The 17,837-nt window shown below is 40.5% G+C and overlaps 2 protein-coding genes across 7 annotated transcripts in view; both read left to right on the plus strand.

Annotated features, from left to right (window-relative positions):
* Positions 1-7,852, plus strand: part of LOC108680429 (4F2 cell-surface antigen heavy chain) — a 14,390-nt gene extending 6,538 nt beyond the window's left edge. For 3 of the 6 annotated variants that reach the window (XM_047883184.1, XM_018169242.2, XM_047883189.1), the window contains 7 exons: positions 910-1,040; positions 1,362-1,473; positions 2,091-2,189; positions 3,299-3,441; positions 4,258-4,263; positions 5,113-5,253; positions 6,196-7,852. In XM_047883184.1, coding sequence (XP_047739140.1) covers positions 910-1,040; positions 1,362-1,473; positions 2,091-2,189; positions 3,299-3,441; positions 4,258-4,263; positions 5,113-5,253; positions 6,196-6,274 — 711 coding nt within the window. In that variant the 3' untranslated portion in view covers positions 6,275-7,852. The other 3 variants (XM_047883185.1, XM_047883187.1, XM_047883188.1) reach the window with 3 other exon arrangements.
* Positions 7,853-11,115: 3,263 nt separating this feature from the next.
* The window catches only part of LOC108680426, a 20,763-nt gene continuing 14,041 nt past the window's right edge, over positions 11,116-17,837 (plus strand). The window contains exon 1 of the mRNA XM_018169239.2: positions 11,116-11,192. The gene's annotated coding sequence lies outside the window, so the exon portion shown is untranslated. The remainder of the gene's footprint in view (positions 11,193-17,837) is intronic.

Genomic DNA, 17,837 nt, shown 5'->3' on the forward strand with positions numbered 1-17,837 from the left:
GGTAGCTTGGTGTGTAGCTTAATGGGTAGCTTGGTGTGTAGCTTAATGGGTAGCTTGGTGTGTAGCTTAATGGGTAGCTTGGTGTGTAGCTTAATGGGTAGCTTGGTGTGTAGCTTAATGGGTAGTTTGGTGTGTAGCTTAATGGGTAGCTTGGTGTGTAGCTTAATGGGTGGTCGGTAGCTTGATGGGTAGCTTGGTGTGTAGCTTAATAGGTGGTGGGTAGCTTAATGGGTGGTGTGTGGCTTAATGGGTAGCTTGGTGTGTAGCTTGATGGGTAGCTTGATGGGTAGCTTGATGGGTAGCTTGATGGGTAGCTTGGTGTTTAGCTTGATGAGTAGCTTGATGGGTAGCTTGGTGTGTAGCTTGATGGGTAGCTTGGTGGTATAGCTTAATGGGTAGCTTGGTGTGTAGCTTAATGGGTAGCTTGGTGTGTAGCTTGATGGGTAGCTTGGTGTATAGTTTAATGGGTAGCTTGGTGTGTAGCTTGATGGGTAGCTTGGTGTATAGTTTAATGGGTAGCTTGGTGTGTAGCTTAGAATATATTGTTGCTCAGTGTGTGTGTGTGTGTGTATGTATGTATGTATATATATACATATTAGTTCATGTCATAGTGTGTGTAGCTTAGAATGTAGCTTAGTATATGCAATTGCTCATGACTTAGTGCGAGCTTAATAGTGATGGAATCAATGTGTATATAATTTGAGATATGCTATTAAATGTATAGCGTTGAGTGCAGCTTAGTGATCCGGCTAATAATGTTGAATTAACGTGATGTTTGAGTGGCAGAAATTGCTGATTGATATTGACAATGATGTTTTGTTACCGTAATGTTTACGTGTTTGTTAGGTTGCAGAAATTGCTGATTGATATTAACATTGACATTTAATTAACGTGATGTTCACGTTGCAGAAAGTGTTGATTTTCTGGAAGAACGAGTACAACATCACGGGCTTTACGGTGCCTGCTGACGAGACCGAGAAACAACCTGAGCTTCATAACCTCACCACCTCCCTCAACCATGACCTAGCTGACCAGGACATGTGAGTCATGTTATAGCTTACTGACCTCAACCATGACCTAGCTGACCATGACATGTGAGTCATGTTATAGCTTACTGACCTCAACCATGACCTAGCTGACCAGGACATGTGAGTCATGTTATAGCTTACTGACCTCACCGTAATCTATGTAGATTTTGTCCTTGATTCATGATAATTATTTGAATGTACAAGTACTATTATGTCGAATGAGTGAGTATTCTAATGTACCTATCTCTATGTTATTTATCAGAGTGTAATTCTTCATAAGTAAATGAATATGCTGTTGTTATAACATGATAACATCTAACCTACCCTGGACAGCGTGGTGGGGGAGGGGATGGTTGACGTGTCAGATGCTGTCAGCAACCTTAACCTTCCTGGCAGCTTCCAGCAATTCCTGAAACTGAACTCTGACTCCTGGCCCTACTATAAGGTATGGCCTCGTGACAGGAGAAGTGGGTGGCCCCCTGACAGTGCTGGTGTGTGGCCCACAATGGGGCCAGTTGTAAAAGTTGTCAATAATTGGTCAAAGCTTTTCATTTGATTTTGCCATGAGTTGTATTCAAAATAATTCTCTTTAAATGGTTCAGAGAACCTAAAAGGCAAATAGAAGATGTATATGCCGTATAACTTGAATACATATTAATATGTGTCACAGGGTGATCGTAGAAATACCTACTACTATATTCTATTATATTATTTATTAGAGTCAAGTATGTCAACTATAATGTCTTGAATCATTGACAATGATTCATTGTCAATAGAACATTTATAGAAAATAGTTTAATAACATGCTCGATTCTCAAGGTGTTCTTTACTCTCTCAGCACGTAAGGACCGAATCAAAAGAAAGATATTTAATGAAAATTTGTTTGGCCAAAATACCGTAGCGCGGCCTTTAGTCGTAGTTTAATATGAAAAAAATCATAAATTACTTTAGCGCATTCATTCAATTGCAGTCTTTAGGCAGACAATGAGATCATTTCAACGGATAACAGGAAAATGTCAATGGTATTGATTTCTGTAATTAATATTATTGTCTTGTTTCCAGTTTATGCCGGTAGTGGCTGACCATCGTACCGCCTCACCCGCTCAGATGCCGGCAGTGACGATGGCCCTTATGCTCTCCCCTGGCACTCCCATCCTGCAGGTGATGTGACGTTCAATGTATTAAAATACATAGGTACCGTCAACTGGGGTGACTTTGGCCACCCGGGGTGACTTTGGCCACCTGGGGTGACTTTGGCCACCTGGGGTGACTTTGGCCACCCGGGGTGACTTTGGCCACCCGGGGTGACTTCGGCCACCTGGGGTGACTTCGGCCACCCGGGGTGACTTTGGCCCTGTCTCTTATACACATCTAGATGTGTATAAGAGACAGACCTGCGTGAGCCTGAAGGGGACGGTCTCAGGGGTGGGCAGGATCTTGGACCCACCTGCGTGAGCCTGAAGGGGACGGTCTCAGGGGCTGTCTCTTATACACATCTAGATGTGTATAAGAGACAGATGCTGCACTGTTGCTGCGTAATGCTGCAGTGTTGCAGCGTAATGCTGCAGTGTTGCTGCGTAATGCTGCAGTGTTGCTGCATAATGCTGCAGTGTTGCTGCGTAATGCTGCAGTGTTGCTGCGTAATGCTGAAGTGTTGCTGCGTAATGCTGCTATGCTGCTGCGTAATGCTGCTATGCTGCTGCGTAATGCTGCTATGCTGCTGCGTAATGCTGCTATGCTGTTGCGCAATGCTGCAGTGTTGCTGCTCTGTCCTTTGAGACCCTCATATTGCTGGTGAATGACTTCCTCAGTCTTCTTAATTTTTGTAATCCAAAATCTATTTTCACATAATGAGTGTAATTTATTGATCACTTTATTTGATTAAGTACACTGTAATTTATTAATTACATTAATTCACATAATGAGTGTAATTTATTAATCACGTTACCGTCATTTATTAATCACTTAAGGCGTGACGGTAACAGCTCTTATTGTTGTCAGAGTAACTACCCTAGACGTGACGGTAACAGCTCTTATTGTTGTCAGAGTAACTACTCTAGACGTGACGGTAACAGCTCTTATTGTTGTCAGAGTAACTACTCTAGACGTGACGGTAACAGCTCTTATTGTTGTCAGAGTAACTACTCTAGACGTGACGGTAACAGCTCTTATTGTTGTCAGAGTAACTACTCTAGACGTGACGGTAACAGCTCTTATTGTTGCCAGAGTAACTACCCTAGACGTGACGGTAACAGCCTCTTGTTCCGCAGATCCCAGGGAACAACACGGAGAAGTTCGTGACCAGCCTGGGGGGCGTGGTGGCTGCGTGCTCGGAGCTTCGCTCCAAAGACGCTTTCAAGTTCGGCGCCACGGAGTTCGTCAACTCCACCGCCAACGTCGTGGCGTTCACCAGGTGTGGGGCATGAGGTTCTGGAGGAAGGAGGGTCTGGCTCATGATGTGCCTCGAGTGTGATGTGTCTGGTCATGATGCGCCTCGAGTGTGATGTGTCTGGGTCATGATGTGCCTCGAGTGTGATGTGTCTGGTCATGATGTGCCTCAAGTGTGATGTGTCTGGTCATGATATGCCTCGAGTGTGATGTGTCTGGGTCATGATGTGCCTCGAGTGTGATGTGTTTGGGTCATGATGTGCCTCGAGTGTGATGTGTCTGGTCATGATGTGTCTCAAGTGTGATGTGTCTGGTCTATGATGTGCCTCGAGTGTGATGTGTCTGGGCCATGATGTGCCTCGAGTGTGATGTGTCTGGTCATGATGTGTCGAGTGTGATGTGTCTGGTCATGATGTGTCTCAAGTGTGATGTGTCTGGTCATGATGTGTCTCGAGTGTGATGTGTCTGGTCATGATGTGTCTCGAGTGTGATGTGTCTGGGTCATGATGTGCCTCGCGTGTGATGTGTCTGGATCATGATGTGTCTGGATCATGATGTGCCTTGAGGGTGATGTGTCTGGATCATGATGAAACTACTGTTGCCCGAAGTATAAGTATATTAAGTATAAGTTTGATTATTATATAAATAATAAAATATATTAAGTGTAAGTTTTAAATTATTCATACGGGTGAGGCTTGACACATGAACTAAGACTGAGAAATTTCTGTTCAATGTTCACTCATGCTGCTGTTGATTTTAACTGTGTTCACTGTTGACTTATTGTGTTCTGTTCATGTTTACTGATACCGGGTACTATTGTTTGTCTCCATGCCTCCCTCAGGATCAGGTGAGTATTATACCTGTATTGTCTAAGTAGCTTCAATTTACTCGGAAAAGGGGCGTCATAATGTTATTGTGCCTTTGAGCTTTTACAAGTTAGTTAATTAAAGCAACAAATTAATCTTGTAACGCCAATGTCAGTTTATATTACAAGTTTGTTCATCTTGTAACCGCAATTGAGCCTTGTTTTTTCTGGCTGTATTGTCGTATTATTCCTAATGCTGCATGTTTATTGTTAGCTCCTCCCTTTCTTTGAATTCTCTTTACCTTTATTATATCGGTAAATTTTGTTCATATATAAAGGCTTGGTAAGTAGAGTTCTCTTCAGTAGATATAGGATCAAGAAAGCATAAAGACTGTAAGGTTGTGAGTTTTAAAAAGTTTATTAACCTGCCTGCCAGTCCTCGGTGAGTTATGAGTATGGTTAAGAATCCATCAGTTGCGCTTGATGCATTCAATTAAGTAAGAACCATATACGGTCACGCTTGTGCTGTGCCTTCGAATCGCCGTCCCACGCTAGGGGCCATACTTTCGAAACGCGCTCAGTGAACGTAAGTACTTACGCTCTATTTTCTTGTCTATGAGGATTTTGCTTGAAAAGCCGTCAATGATTGGCTGATGAAGTTACTATTTTCTTGTCTATGATTGGTGGATTTTGCTTGAAAGGCCGTCAATGATTGGCTGATGAACTTACGATCTCTTAACTTTTTTGAAAGTATAGGCCCAAGACTGGAACCCTCGCCTTCGTCTTCACCACTAACCAGTTGGGTGTGCAGGACGATGAAGGGCGTCACTAAACTGCCCGTTTGTGTGCAGGACGATGAAGGGCGTCACTAACTTGCCCGTTTGTGTGCAGGACGATGAAGGGCACGCCTGGGTATGCCGTGGTAAGCAACTTGGCGCACGAGGACGTACTGCTGGACTTCAGCATCCTCCCCGCCGTCCCCTCAACGGGGACGCTCGTCTATAACCTCACCAGTGGGGAGGTGCCCCCCAGGTCAGGCTCACACTGTAGTTCTTCTCGTCTGAGTTTATATGCAAAGAAGGAACCAAGGGACACTACGTGCACTTAGGCCGCTGTGTGCACTTAGGCCACTACGTGCAAGTAGGCCGCTACATGCACTTAGGCCGCTACGTGCACTAAAGTCTTTTCAGAGAGCAATCCGAGGATTTTGTTTTCCTCGTCCGGCTCCTAATTTAATGGTTTTTGAATCGCTGCATCACTGTTGAATTGTAACTTTGCCCTAACAACGATTACAGATTGAGTTTTATGTACCAAATCACGGTTATTCGGTACTTGTGTAAAGATTTTTGGGTGTGAATTTGGCTTTCTCAATTAATTGAACTTCTATTTGTTGAAATTCTATTGAACTGATGATGAAACGGATCTGAAAGAAGTTTTTGGTTAAAACATTGTAAAATTACTCTGTTTTTTCTACCTTTTCAAATTTTTACTTAATATGGGATTTAAGCACTCTAATGGTCTGAGTTCTCGTCTATATCGTGTTTCTGAAATTTCCTATTCACCGCGAATTCTTCTTGAACTACAAGTTTTTGCTATTTATGAATTTGTAAAAACTCTTTGTCTCAAGTTTCTACTTGCCATTTATGCCTCGGTCGACATTGATCGTCTAAAGACACATCAATATTTATGTTTAGTTATTGCGATTACTTGATTACTTAAGCTTGAATTGCAAATTTACAAAGAATTTTTGAGCTGTCTTTTTAATATTCATTAATACAATATGATTTTCGCTACTGTCTTGGCAATATTTGTTGGGCAAATTTATGACCGTGGAAATAAATAAATTAAATAAATAGTAAAATAATATAAATAAATAAATAGTAAAAAAATGTGCAAAATAAGTAAAAATAAATAATAAATGAATAAGTGAAATGAATAAATGTGTTGCAAGTACGACATCATGTCTCCCAACAGCAACAAGGTGGATCTAACATCCGTGCTGGTGGAGGGCCATGGAGGAGCTGTCATCGAGTTCGTGGCTCAGGACCATTAAAATCCTCCACCAACTCCTCCAGTGTTATCCACCTTCTTCAGTGTTATCCACCTCCTCCAGTGTTATCCACTGTCATCCACCACGCCAGCCGCTCACTCACGCTCATTCCTTACCTTGGATGTCAGCTCTAGCAGCATCTCGGAAATGTTTCTTCTGTGCTAAATTAAAACGTTTCTTTTATTTTTGACGTTATTGCTATCATTATAAAAAAATTAAATGCAGGGAAACTAAATCCTTTTGATGAATTGTTATTGAACAATTTATAAGTTTGAGCGGTGAAGTAATATTTGAAATATCATTATTGATATTTTAACTCGCAAGTTGTATAACTCTTACTTTGAACGTCACGTTACACTGGTAATGTTATTAACGCTTCTGTACGCACGGTCACGTTATTCTTATTGTTTGTAGTACTTTTACTTTAGTTAAATTCGGGCTGACGTTGGGTGGTTAGAAGGCAGGCGCGTTGGAGCCAACGTTGAGTGGTGGGCAGTGGATCTGCTTGTTCTCGCTTCTGCTTATATCGCAAATATTCAACACAAACACGCACGAAATGTGTTACATATTCATATGTAATGTATTACATAGGAACGCTAGCAATATCTTGTACGCAAGATAATCTGTCGAACGGTCCATACTCACTGAGCCCAGGTGCGGTAATACAAAGTCCAGGCGATATCTTTGTTTATTAATGGACATGGTCCATTTAATATATGATGTTGATAATAACATGTATGTTGATGTTGATAAACGTCATCAATCAATGTTGATGTTGTTGACTTCAAAATGTGTATCAGACTTAAGAAAAGCCCTGCCTCGAATGTAGAATCAATGTTCGAATCGTTGATTTGAGTTCAATTCGTGTGTTTTTGACTTCAACTTGATCGTGAGTTTTATTTTATGCGATTTTACTGGCCACGATGGTTAGTATTTTGACGTGTTCGATTATACTATGCGTGTATAATTGCTTGTTATATAGTTAATTTAACTGATCAGCATTAATGGTAATTGTTATTGTTTTTTGAATTGATGCCTTGAGCGCGGTTCAGTTGTTCGATGTAAACCATCATGAAGGTGCAGGGTTGCGATGTGAACCATTATGAATGGGTTCGGGCCCAGTAAGAAAAAGGTTTGAATATCGTAATGTTGAAGTGGGATTGAGGATTACAATACCGAATTGTACACATAATACCACATTCTAACATTGTACGACATTGTACACGCAGCACCACATTCTATCATTGTACGACATTGTACACGCAGCACCACATTCTAACATTGTACGACATTGTACACGCAGCACCACATTCTAACATTGTACGACATTGTACACGCAGCACCATTCTAACCATTGTACAACATTGTACACACAATACCACATTCTAACCACTGTACAACATTGTACACATAATACCACATTCTAACCGTTGTAACACCACATTCTAACCATTTTACGACATTGTACGCATGATAACACATTCTGAGCATCGTACAACATTGTTCCTCCATTACTCTTTAATTATAATACCGCCGCTTGTACCCACGCCAGCTGCTTCGCTAATAAACATTCTGCCGTAATGTTGAGTTATTTATTCTCATAAATATCTGTGTGAGGCAGTCAACCTATGTGAGGACCTCACTGTGTGAGAGCTTTGCTAGTTGATCCCTTCAGGAGTATGAGGCATGAAGGAAACAATTGTGAGGTATGAAGGAAACAGGATTATGAGGCATGAAGGAAACAGAATTGTGAGGCATGAAGGAAACAGGATTGTGAGGCATGAAGGAAACAGGATTGTGAGGCATGAAGGAAAGAGGATTGTGAGGTGTAAAGGGAATAGCGAAGCCAACGCATGGTTGAATTTATGTACAATAGGATGTGAATCAAAGTGTGATTTAGAACAGGATGTGGATCATAGTGTGATGTAGAACAGGATGTGGATCATAGTGTGATGTAGAACAGGATGTGGAGCAAAGTGTGATGTAGAACAGGATGTGGAGCAAAGTGTGATGGAGAACAGGATGTGGACCAACTTACGTGAATTAACATGCAAGCTATGGACCGTAGTTATCTGTCACTCGCCGACTGAGTGCAGTGGAACAACGGTAAACATTCATGAAATTCACCAGGTGGTCCCTGAATGAAACTACGGACTAGAATTAATTCGATTTACAAGCAATATGATATAATTTGAATATATCAAATAAGAGCTTGTAAGTATTCTAGATAATAATATTTTGATTATTAAGTAGAAAAACTTATTAACGGCTTGAATGAGTTAGAGATGATAATCGTTATGGAAGGCTGGAGCGCGTGCGACTGAGGCTGGTAGCCTGCGAGGCTGCGACTACCGACTCGAGTCAGTCGAGTGTGGAGTTAGTGCGCCTCTGGCTGTGGTCGAGTGAGGGTGTAAGTGTTTTGTGCTCCGTCTTGTGCCGCACGGTGCCGCTCTTTCAGTGCCTTTAGTTATCGCTGCTATGGTGATCAGATAAAATGTGTTTCAAATTATCAATACAATCTAATTACTTAATAATAAATGTGCGGATAAGATCACGAAACTTTAATTAGTTGTAATTTTCAACGTAAATTTTTAAGTTACTTCGAAGTCGACGTAAGAAGTGAAAATTGAGCTAAGCGTACGCCAGCTGAATGATGTGAGTGCAACCTGTTCTGATGTGCGTTCGTACGTACGTGCGGTGAATGCTGTCGTGGTGACACATGTGTGGTGACCGTACACAATAACTGTGTGGTGACACATGTATGGTGAGCGTACACAATAACTGTGTGGTGACACATGTATGGTGAGCGTACACAATAACTGTGTGGTGACACATGTGTGGTGACCGTACGCAATAACTGTGTGGTGACACATGTGTGGTGACCATACGCAATAACTGTGTGGTGACACATGTGTGGTGACCATACGCAATAACTGTATATTGACCGTACAGTAACCGTTCATTCATCATAATTATTTGTATTTGTGTCATAATGATGGTTTGTAATATCATTTTAATTCAATGCGATGCTTGAAATCATTCCCAGAGAAAATGATAAAAATTCTACACTTAGAGAAATAAGTGAAACTTTGTCTAAATGCCGTTACCCAGTTGTGTGTTATGTGCCATGACCAAGAAAGTGTGTTACTATTCGTACAATTTGACACATTAATTTATCTGAGTGTATCTGTCAGAGATGTTTTTTACTTTAGTATACAAAAAAAAATCAAGCCTAAATGAACGATTTTATTATAAAAATCATCGCTATCATTTCACAATTATATAAATAATTTTAGATTCCGAGTGCATTTCACACTTGACACAATGACACACATGACACAATGACACACTTCCTGACACACTTGGTGGCCAAGTCATGTGTCGGTGTCATGACACACTTGACACAATGACACACTTCCTGACACACGCTAAGGCCATGTCATGTGTCGGCATCATGACACACTTGACACAATGACACACTTCCTGACACACTTGGAACAGCTGCACACCTCTTACAGCTGCACACCTCTTACAGCTGCACACCTCTTACAGCTGCACTGTATGAGTCATGTCCATGTTCATGTTCACATCATTAAACATGTTCTATACCTCACTATTATAAAGCACTTTACCTTCATTAATAAATAACTCATTCCTCCCTCATTCCCATTAATGACTATTTCGCAATTCCGGGAATTCCGGACGCATTCCCATTCCCATTCCTGGCTGCCTTCCAGGAATTAGGAATTGCAGAATTGCACACTTAGAAGAACGAATGGGTCAAATTGTCCTAATTTCGACACACTTCTTACCGACTTCATACGCCGATAATGAGCCAAAACAATTGCATGAAGTATGAGAAAATCAATATTTGAATTCATTGAGATGTGAGTTTATTGAGGATTTGAACGTTTTACAGGTTTTGAACGTTTTTCACGATTTGAACGTTATTTTGGATTTGAAGTTTTTTTTCGGATTTGAACGTTTTCAGGTTTTGGACGTTTTTAAGGTTTGAACGTTTTTAAGGTTTGAACGTTTTTAAGGTTTGAACGTTTTTAAGGTTTGAACGTTTTTAAGGTTTGAACGTTTTTAAGGTTTGAACGTTTACAGGTTTTGAATGTTTTTCAGGTTATGAATGTTTTTCAAATTTTGAACGTTTTTCATGTTATGAACGTTTATTAGGTATGAATATTTTCTGGATTTGAACGTTTTTTTAGGATTTGAACGTTTTCAGGTTTTGGACGTTTTTAAGGTTTGAACGCTTGTCAGATTTTGAACGTTTCTCACGATTTGAACGTTATTCTGGATTTGAACGTTTTTTAGGATTTGAAAGTTTCAAGTTATGAACGTTTTTCAGTCTTTGAAAGTTTTGAAGGTTTTTCAGATTTTAAACGTTTTTCAGGTTTGAACGTTGATCAGATTTTGAACGTTTTTCAGGTTATGAACGTTCTTCAGGTTATGAACGTTTTTCTGGAATTGAACGTTTTTCAGGATTTGAACGTTTTTTAGGTTTGGAGGTATGAACGTTTTTCAGGTTATGAAGTTTTTTGGATTAGAACATTTTTTCAGGATTTGAACGTTTTTCATGTTTTGAACGTTTTCCAGGTTCTCAACGTTTTTTCAGGCTATGAACGTTAATCAGGCTTTGAACGTGTTGGTGACATGGTGTTACTGATATGGTGGCACGATTCTTGACATAATTTATGTGTTTGCTCTGAAATGTCGAATTCCGCAGAAAAACTGTGTAAAGTGAGAGCATAAAAAGATAGCTCTGACATGACAGGTGTTGACATGACAGCTGTTGACATGACAGCTGTTGACATGACAGCTGTTGACATGACAGCTGTTGACATCACTGGTGTAGACAGCTGCAACAATACACTGCGTTGACAGTGATACATGACACAGCGGGTCAACTGAGGTAAGGTTCTAATTCTTTTTTATCTTATTTGTTTTGTCTTGTCTTATCGTGTATTGTCTTGTTTGTCAACGAAATATAATAAATATATTAATTAGGCATCATTCAATGTCTAATTTATTCCCGTTCAATTGTTTACTAATAAATTAATTTCCCGATATATTTTGTACATAAAAAGCTGCGCCAAAAGCAGTCGTGACAGCTGCAGTTGTAGCAGCTGTAAAGCCTGCAACACGGTGTGCGTGTTGGCAGGTATATAGAGCTGCTATGTAGCAGATGTGTGCACCTGCAGCGTGTGTACAGCTGTAACAGGTGTACAGCTGTAGCAGGTGTATGCACCTGTAGCAGGTGTACAGCTGTAGCAGGTGTACAGCTGTAGCAGGTGCACAGCTGTAGCAGGTGTACAGCTGCTACAGCTGTAGCAGGTGCACAGCTGCACTAAAAAAGAGCGCAGTAAGAATTCTCTGCTTGACGAGGTACGCGCAGAGAAATAAGCGAGTTTTTGTCGAAATGCCGATTAATTTTCTACCTCGAGTGGGTCCTCCTGACCCAGTCTGTCTAGGCGAAATAAAGCGTTACAATATAAAAAAGCCTTAATTATATTTATTCAAAATATATTATTTATTTAAAATATATTAATTATCAGTTAATATATATAAATCAATTAATAATATAAATAATCAATTAAGCACTTTTTTTATTTGGAAGATATTTATTAATATGTATGTATTATATATGTTAGGTACATATAATATATATTATGTACCTATATACTATATATATTATTATGTATAATTAAATACTATTTGTTGTGTCAAGGCTGCCCTCGAGCGCCTGCCAAGTGAGGGGCGAAATAGAGGGGCGAGGGGCAAGTGAGGGGAACCGATGGGCCAGGGGACAAGTGAGGGGCGAGGGGACACCAGGGGCGAGGGGAGACAAGTGGGGGGAACCGATGGGGAGGGGACAAGTGAGGGGAACCGATGGTTAGGGGACAAGTGAGGGGAACCGATGGTTAGGGGACAAGTGAGGGGAACCGATGGTTAGGGGACAAGTGAGGGGAACCGATGGGCGAGGGTACAAGTTAAGGGAGAGGGACAAGTGAGGGGCGAGGGGACACCAGGGGCGAGGGGCAGGCAGCGGGGGGCTAAGCCCTCGCTCGTATTCGCTTTGTTATATCGAGGACGCGAGCCGCTGTGGTGAATATATTGATATTATACTAATAATGACGAATATGTCGGTATTTTATTATTGAATATGTATAGACTGATATTTTCTTATCATTAATATTTAATTGCTGACTAAAATCGTATATACTGGGGGTGCAGAAGATATCCGATACAATGGAAAAACTTTATTTAATTTAAGCTTATTCAACAAAATAACTTAAATAAACACGATTCTAATGTCAATTTACATTAAAAAAATATAAATGTCATATCAAAATAACAACATCATTAAATGTTGACTTTAAAAATGCAATTTTGTAATGTCATGGTTCAAAAAGTATTCAACACATTGTACACAAATATACTCAGCACTTCTTTATGTGACCTTTAACAGCCAAAAGTGCTTCTAACCGATTGGAATACTTAATTGTTCGCAAGATTAGCAAATACGCTTAAAGGAATTTTAGCCCACTCTTCCTTGCATATTTCTTTCAGTTTGATAAGATTTATTGGATCTCCCTCCTGAACCCTCAATTTCAATTCCCGCCACAGATTTTCAATCGGATTGAGGTCAGGTGATTGGCTTGGTCATTCTAATAACTCAATGTCCCTCTCTTAAAACCATGCAAGGGTTGCCCTAGCCGTGTGCTTATGGTCATTGTCTTGTTGGATTATCCAATCAAATTCCAATATTGTCTTGTTGGATTATCGAAGAAGGTTCAAATGTTTAGGCTGACTTCACGAGACATCTCTCAATAATGTCCCGATACATTTCGGATTTCATCCTTCAATGATTTAAAATATTCAGCGCCTGCAGAAGATTAACTACCCTAAAGCATTACGCTGTCACCTCCAAACTTCATTGTTGGGAGGGTATTCTTTGAGTGAAACACAGAGTTCTTCTGACTCACACAGTTCCGACCAACTAACTATTTTAGTCACATCTTCCTATAATATTTTATCACAAAAGCTTAAAGGTTTACTCATGATTTTGTTAGTAAAGTTCCGGCGGTTCTTTACGTGAATTTACTTATTTACTTCAAGTGAGGGGTTTTTTTTGGTGACCGAGAGTGGAATCGTCTCTCTCTCTCTCTCGAACTTTCTTAATTGTATTATTGAAAACATTCGTCCCACTTGATTGCAAGTCTTTTTGCAGACGGTAAGTGAACTTAAGTACTTACGCTCTATTTTCTTGTCTGTGATTGGTGGATTTTGCTTGAAAAGCCGTCAATGATTGGCTGATGAACTTAAGATCTCTTAACTTTTTTTGAAAGTATAGTGAACGTAAGTACTTACGCTCTATTTTCTTGTCTGTGAATGGTGGATTTTTGCTTGAAAAGCCGTCAATGATTGGCTGATGAACTTACGATCTCTTAACTTCTTTTGAAAGTATAGGCCTCAGAACTAATCAGTCGAGTATTATTCTGTACCTTTAAAATTAAACTCTTAGCTGTACGGTCAGGCTGATATATATAACAAAGGTCACAATTTGTATCTCTCTACACTGAGGGAAATAAATCAGACTTACCACGAATAATGATGGAATTTATGCCCTTGCGTGGGTCTTCTTGACTCAGTTTGGTCCGGCAAAGACGTGTCAGTGGTGCGTGCAGGAAGCGTGTATAATAGTTGAACATTTAGACGCATTTATTTTTCTGATTGAAATTTATGGTTACTATTCTTTCTTATATTTCACACAGGCGACTCCTGTGTACAGGGTCCGCCATATTTATGACAACGCATGTTTTTTGTTATTTCTCAATGAAACAAACAGGTGCATTGTTTTTTTATTGGATGAGATATATAGTAGCCAAGAATTACCTAAACAATTCTCAGACATATTTATTCAATATGACCACCTTTATTTTTAATGACGGCCTCCAATCTACGCGGGAAAGCTTCACAGGAGACACGCAGCATTTCTTGAGGGATCAAGTCCCATTCTCGTGTCAATTTAGCCTTCAAACTATCCAAAGAATCATGAGGTGTTCTGCAGACCCTACTCTCTAAAATAGCCCACACAGAAAAGTCGAGAGGATTCAAATCAGGGCTTCTTGAGGGCCATTCATTTTTGCTAATGAACGCTGGGATGTGACCCTGAATCCAGTTTTGGGTCACATTTGAGTTATGTGATGGGGCAGAGTCTTGTTGAAAACTCCATGGTGAGCCGTTGAAGTGTTTTCGGGCCCAAGGGAACAACACAGCTCCCAAAATGTCCGAAATTTATCGCTGACTGTTCAATTTCACTTATGAGGGGACAAAAACGAGTGGGGACCTCCCAGTGGCAGTTACCGCGGCCCAAACCATCATGGACATGGGTGGACATCGTGTTGCTGTTCTGGTTGCCACAGATCCATCCCGACTGCAAACTCTGTCAATATTGATGGTTAACGCTTTGTTCAATGTCAAATTTTTTCTCGTCACTGAACACCAAGTTGGGCAACGTGCCATCCTCAATCAGATCCAGAATGTGCTGGCATCTTTCGAGCCTCATTCGTTCATGACGGTCTTTTAATTCATGCCTTGTTTGCATCTTGTAAGGGGAGGTTTTGAGGTCATCGTTGAGGACGCATTGATACGATGTCTGATGTCTACGCATTGATGTCTGACTGACTCCTGCTTCTGCAGCCAATTTTGCAGCTGAGCGACGAGGGTTTCTCCTCAACTTCTTCCTCGTGTTTTTGGCCAATTGTTTTGTTCGGACACTTCGTTTCCTTCCTTGACCAGGTCGATTGCATGTTTCACCAGTTTCCTTGAATTTTTTTACCACCTTCCACAAAGTTTCATGACGAATTTGTAGCTTTTTTGCAATGACTGAATTACTCTCGCCCTTTTGATGAAGGGTTACAATTGCATTTCTATCTACTGCCATAAGCAATAGTAAATTTAGACACCGTAGACTTCTGCAATATAAAATAGATGAATTAATAGATGATATTAAGCTTTAATATAAAAGAAAAGTCTCCTAGAAACCAATTTATTTTTATATAGCAAACATCCGTTGCCATAAATATGGCGGACCCTGTACTTGTTTGTGCGTCTCGTATCGCTTTTGTGTGTGTGTGTGCATGTGTGCGTGTAATTTGATTTTCGATTTTGAACCGTATCTACGATACTTTCTGTATGAACTTATGTCATGTCCAAATTTCAATTTTTAGCGTTGTAATAACTGTTCAATTGCTTGATAATGAATATTGATATATTCGAAACGTCGCACTGCAATAAAATGTCATTCGGTAATCTACTTTTTGATCTCCAAGCTCCAGCTAGAAATTTCGTTCGGCTTATCGAAAAGAACAATAAGAAAATCGTAAATAAAAAGTACGCTCTGGTCTTCAACCAAACCTGTATAAGTGTGCGTGTACGTGCATGTATGCATGTACGTGCATGTGTGTGTCCGTGCATGTGTTCGTGTACATGCATGTGCGTATAAGCGCATGAGCGTGTACGTGCATGTGCATATACGTGCATGTGTGTGTGTGTACGTACATGTGTGCGTACATGCATGTGCGTGTACGTGCATATGTGTGCGTGCATGTACGTGTGTGTGTCTGTATACATTTCCGCTGCCCAGCATCCTGCAGCAATCCTAGACGGCGGGACGGAGAGAAGGAGGCGCGGTGAACGAAATTTTATTTTATTAAATTGTATTTTATTTTTATTAAATATTTTTTTAATTATTTCACTCATAAATATAATTTTTGTATTACTCTAATTTATGTATTTATAGTATTATCATGTGTTAATCACAATTTAATTGATTATATTTTAGAAGCAAATACGTTCAATTAATCTCACAGCAAACAAGGGTTTACACTCAAACAAATGTGTGGCACTGTATAAATAGCGAAGCGCTTAATTTTTGTCCGTACGTGAGTCATTCTGACTCAGTTTGGTCAGGGCGCATCAGTGCTACGTGCAGAAAGTGAGTCATTAATTGGACAGTGTGACCCATTCATTTCATGCACGCCAAACTGAATGATGAATAATTAAGTTACGTCACTAGTGGTTCAGGTGTGTGGTTCACTCCTGTGTGTGTGTGTGTGTGTGCTATGTGTATGGTGTCATCTGTGTACGTAGCCCCGTACATAAATACGTGCATGTTGACTCGTACGTACACGTGCACAGATACGTACATGTTGACTGGTACGCACACGTGCACAGATACGTACATGTTGACTCGTACGTACACGTGCACAGATACGTACATGTTGACTCGTACGTACACGTGCACAGATACGTACATGTTGACTCGTGCGTACACGTACACAGATAGGTACATGTTGACTCGTACGTACACGTACACAGATACGCACATGTTGACTCGTACGTACACGTACACAGACATGTACATGTTGACTGGTACGTACACGTGCACAGATACGTACATGTTGACTGGTACGTACACGTGCACAGATACGTACATGTTGACTCCTGCGTACACGTACACAGATACGTATATGTTGACTCGTACGTACACGCACACAGACACGTACATGTACGTAGCCACGTACACAGACACGTACATGTACGTAGCCACGTACACAGACACGTACATGTACGCAGCCACGTACACAGACACGTACATGTACGCAGCCACGCACACAGACACGTACATGTACGTAGCCACGTACACAGCTGCGTGCGTCCCACTGACCTCCACGAGTGACTTGCGGTGCCACTTTTTTTAGGCCTAAAAACTTTAAAGTCGCGCCTATTTTTTGTTTATTTATTTTTGTCCGAAAGCAATACCATGGCCACCGCTTTGGCCGTGCATACAAATGGCGCTCACGAAGCTCCATTTCCTTAATAACTTCGCGTAAAGTCATTTTTTGGTTTAAATCACTTTTCTTGACACATTTTTTGGCCATATTACAATTTCACTCGTTCCTTTCTTTTTAGTCTTACAGCAATTTTACTTGCATCTTTTAGGCCTTAAAGAAATTTACTTAAACTTTCTATTTCCTTGTAACTTTTCCCTATAAACGACTTCCTTCGCCAAAACCTTACTTATTGTAGCGTTTAAGAACCTAAATTCACTGATGCCTTCTATTTATATAATTGTATCATTTAATTATACTCACTAAGATTATATATTAATTTTTTATATATTTAAAAGGGTATATTTCACGGACTAATTGCTTCAGCCGCACCCCTGCTGTAATGCTATTCGTACGGGATGCTTTAATTGAAGAACTTGAGGCGAAGATTTCCTTCTTTTTCACGTGGCGCTAATTTAATCAAGTTTTCGATCTGACGATTAATTTTAAGCGCAAATTCAATGGCCGCTTGTAAATCGGACAAGATTTTTATGAAGGTTCAAGGCGTGCAGGTCATGAAGGGTTCAAGGCGTGTAGGTCATGAAGGGCTCAAGGCGTGCAGGTCATGAAGGGCTCAAGGCGCGCAGGACATGAAGGGCTCAAGGCGTGCAGGTCGTGAAGGGCTCAAGGCGTGCAGGACATGAAGGGCTCAAGGCGTGCAG

This window comes from Hyalella azteca, unplaced genomic scaffold, assembly GCF_000764305.2.
Source record: "Hyalella azteca isolate HAZT.00-mixed unplaced genomic scaffold, Hazt_2.0.2 contig12207, whole genome shotgun sequence".
Lineage (NCBI taxonomy): Eukaryota > Metazoa > Arthropoda > Malacostraca > Amphipoda > Hyalellidae > Hyalella > Hyalella azteca.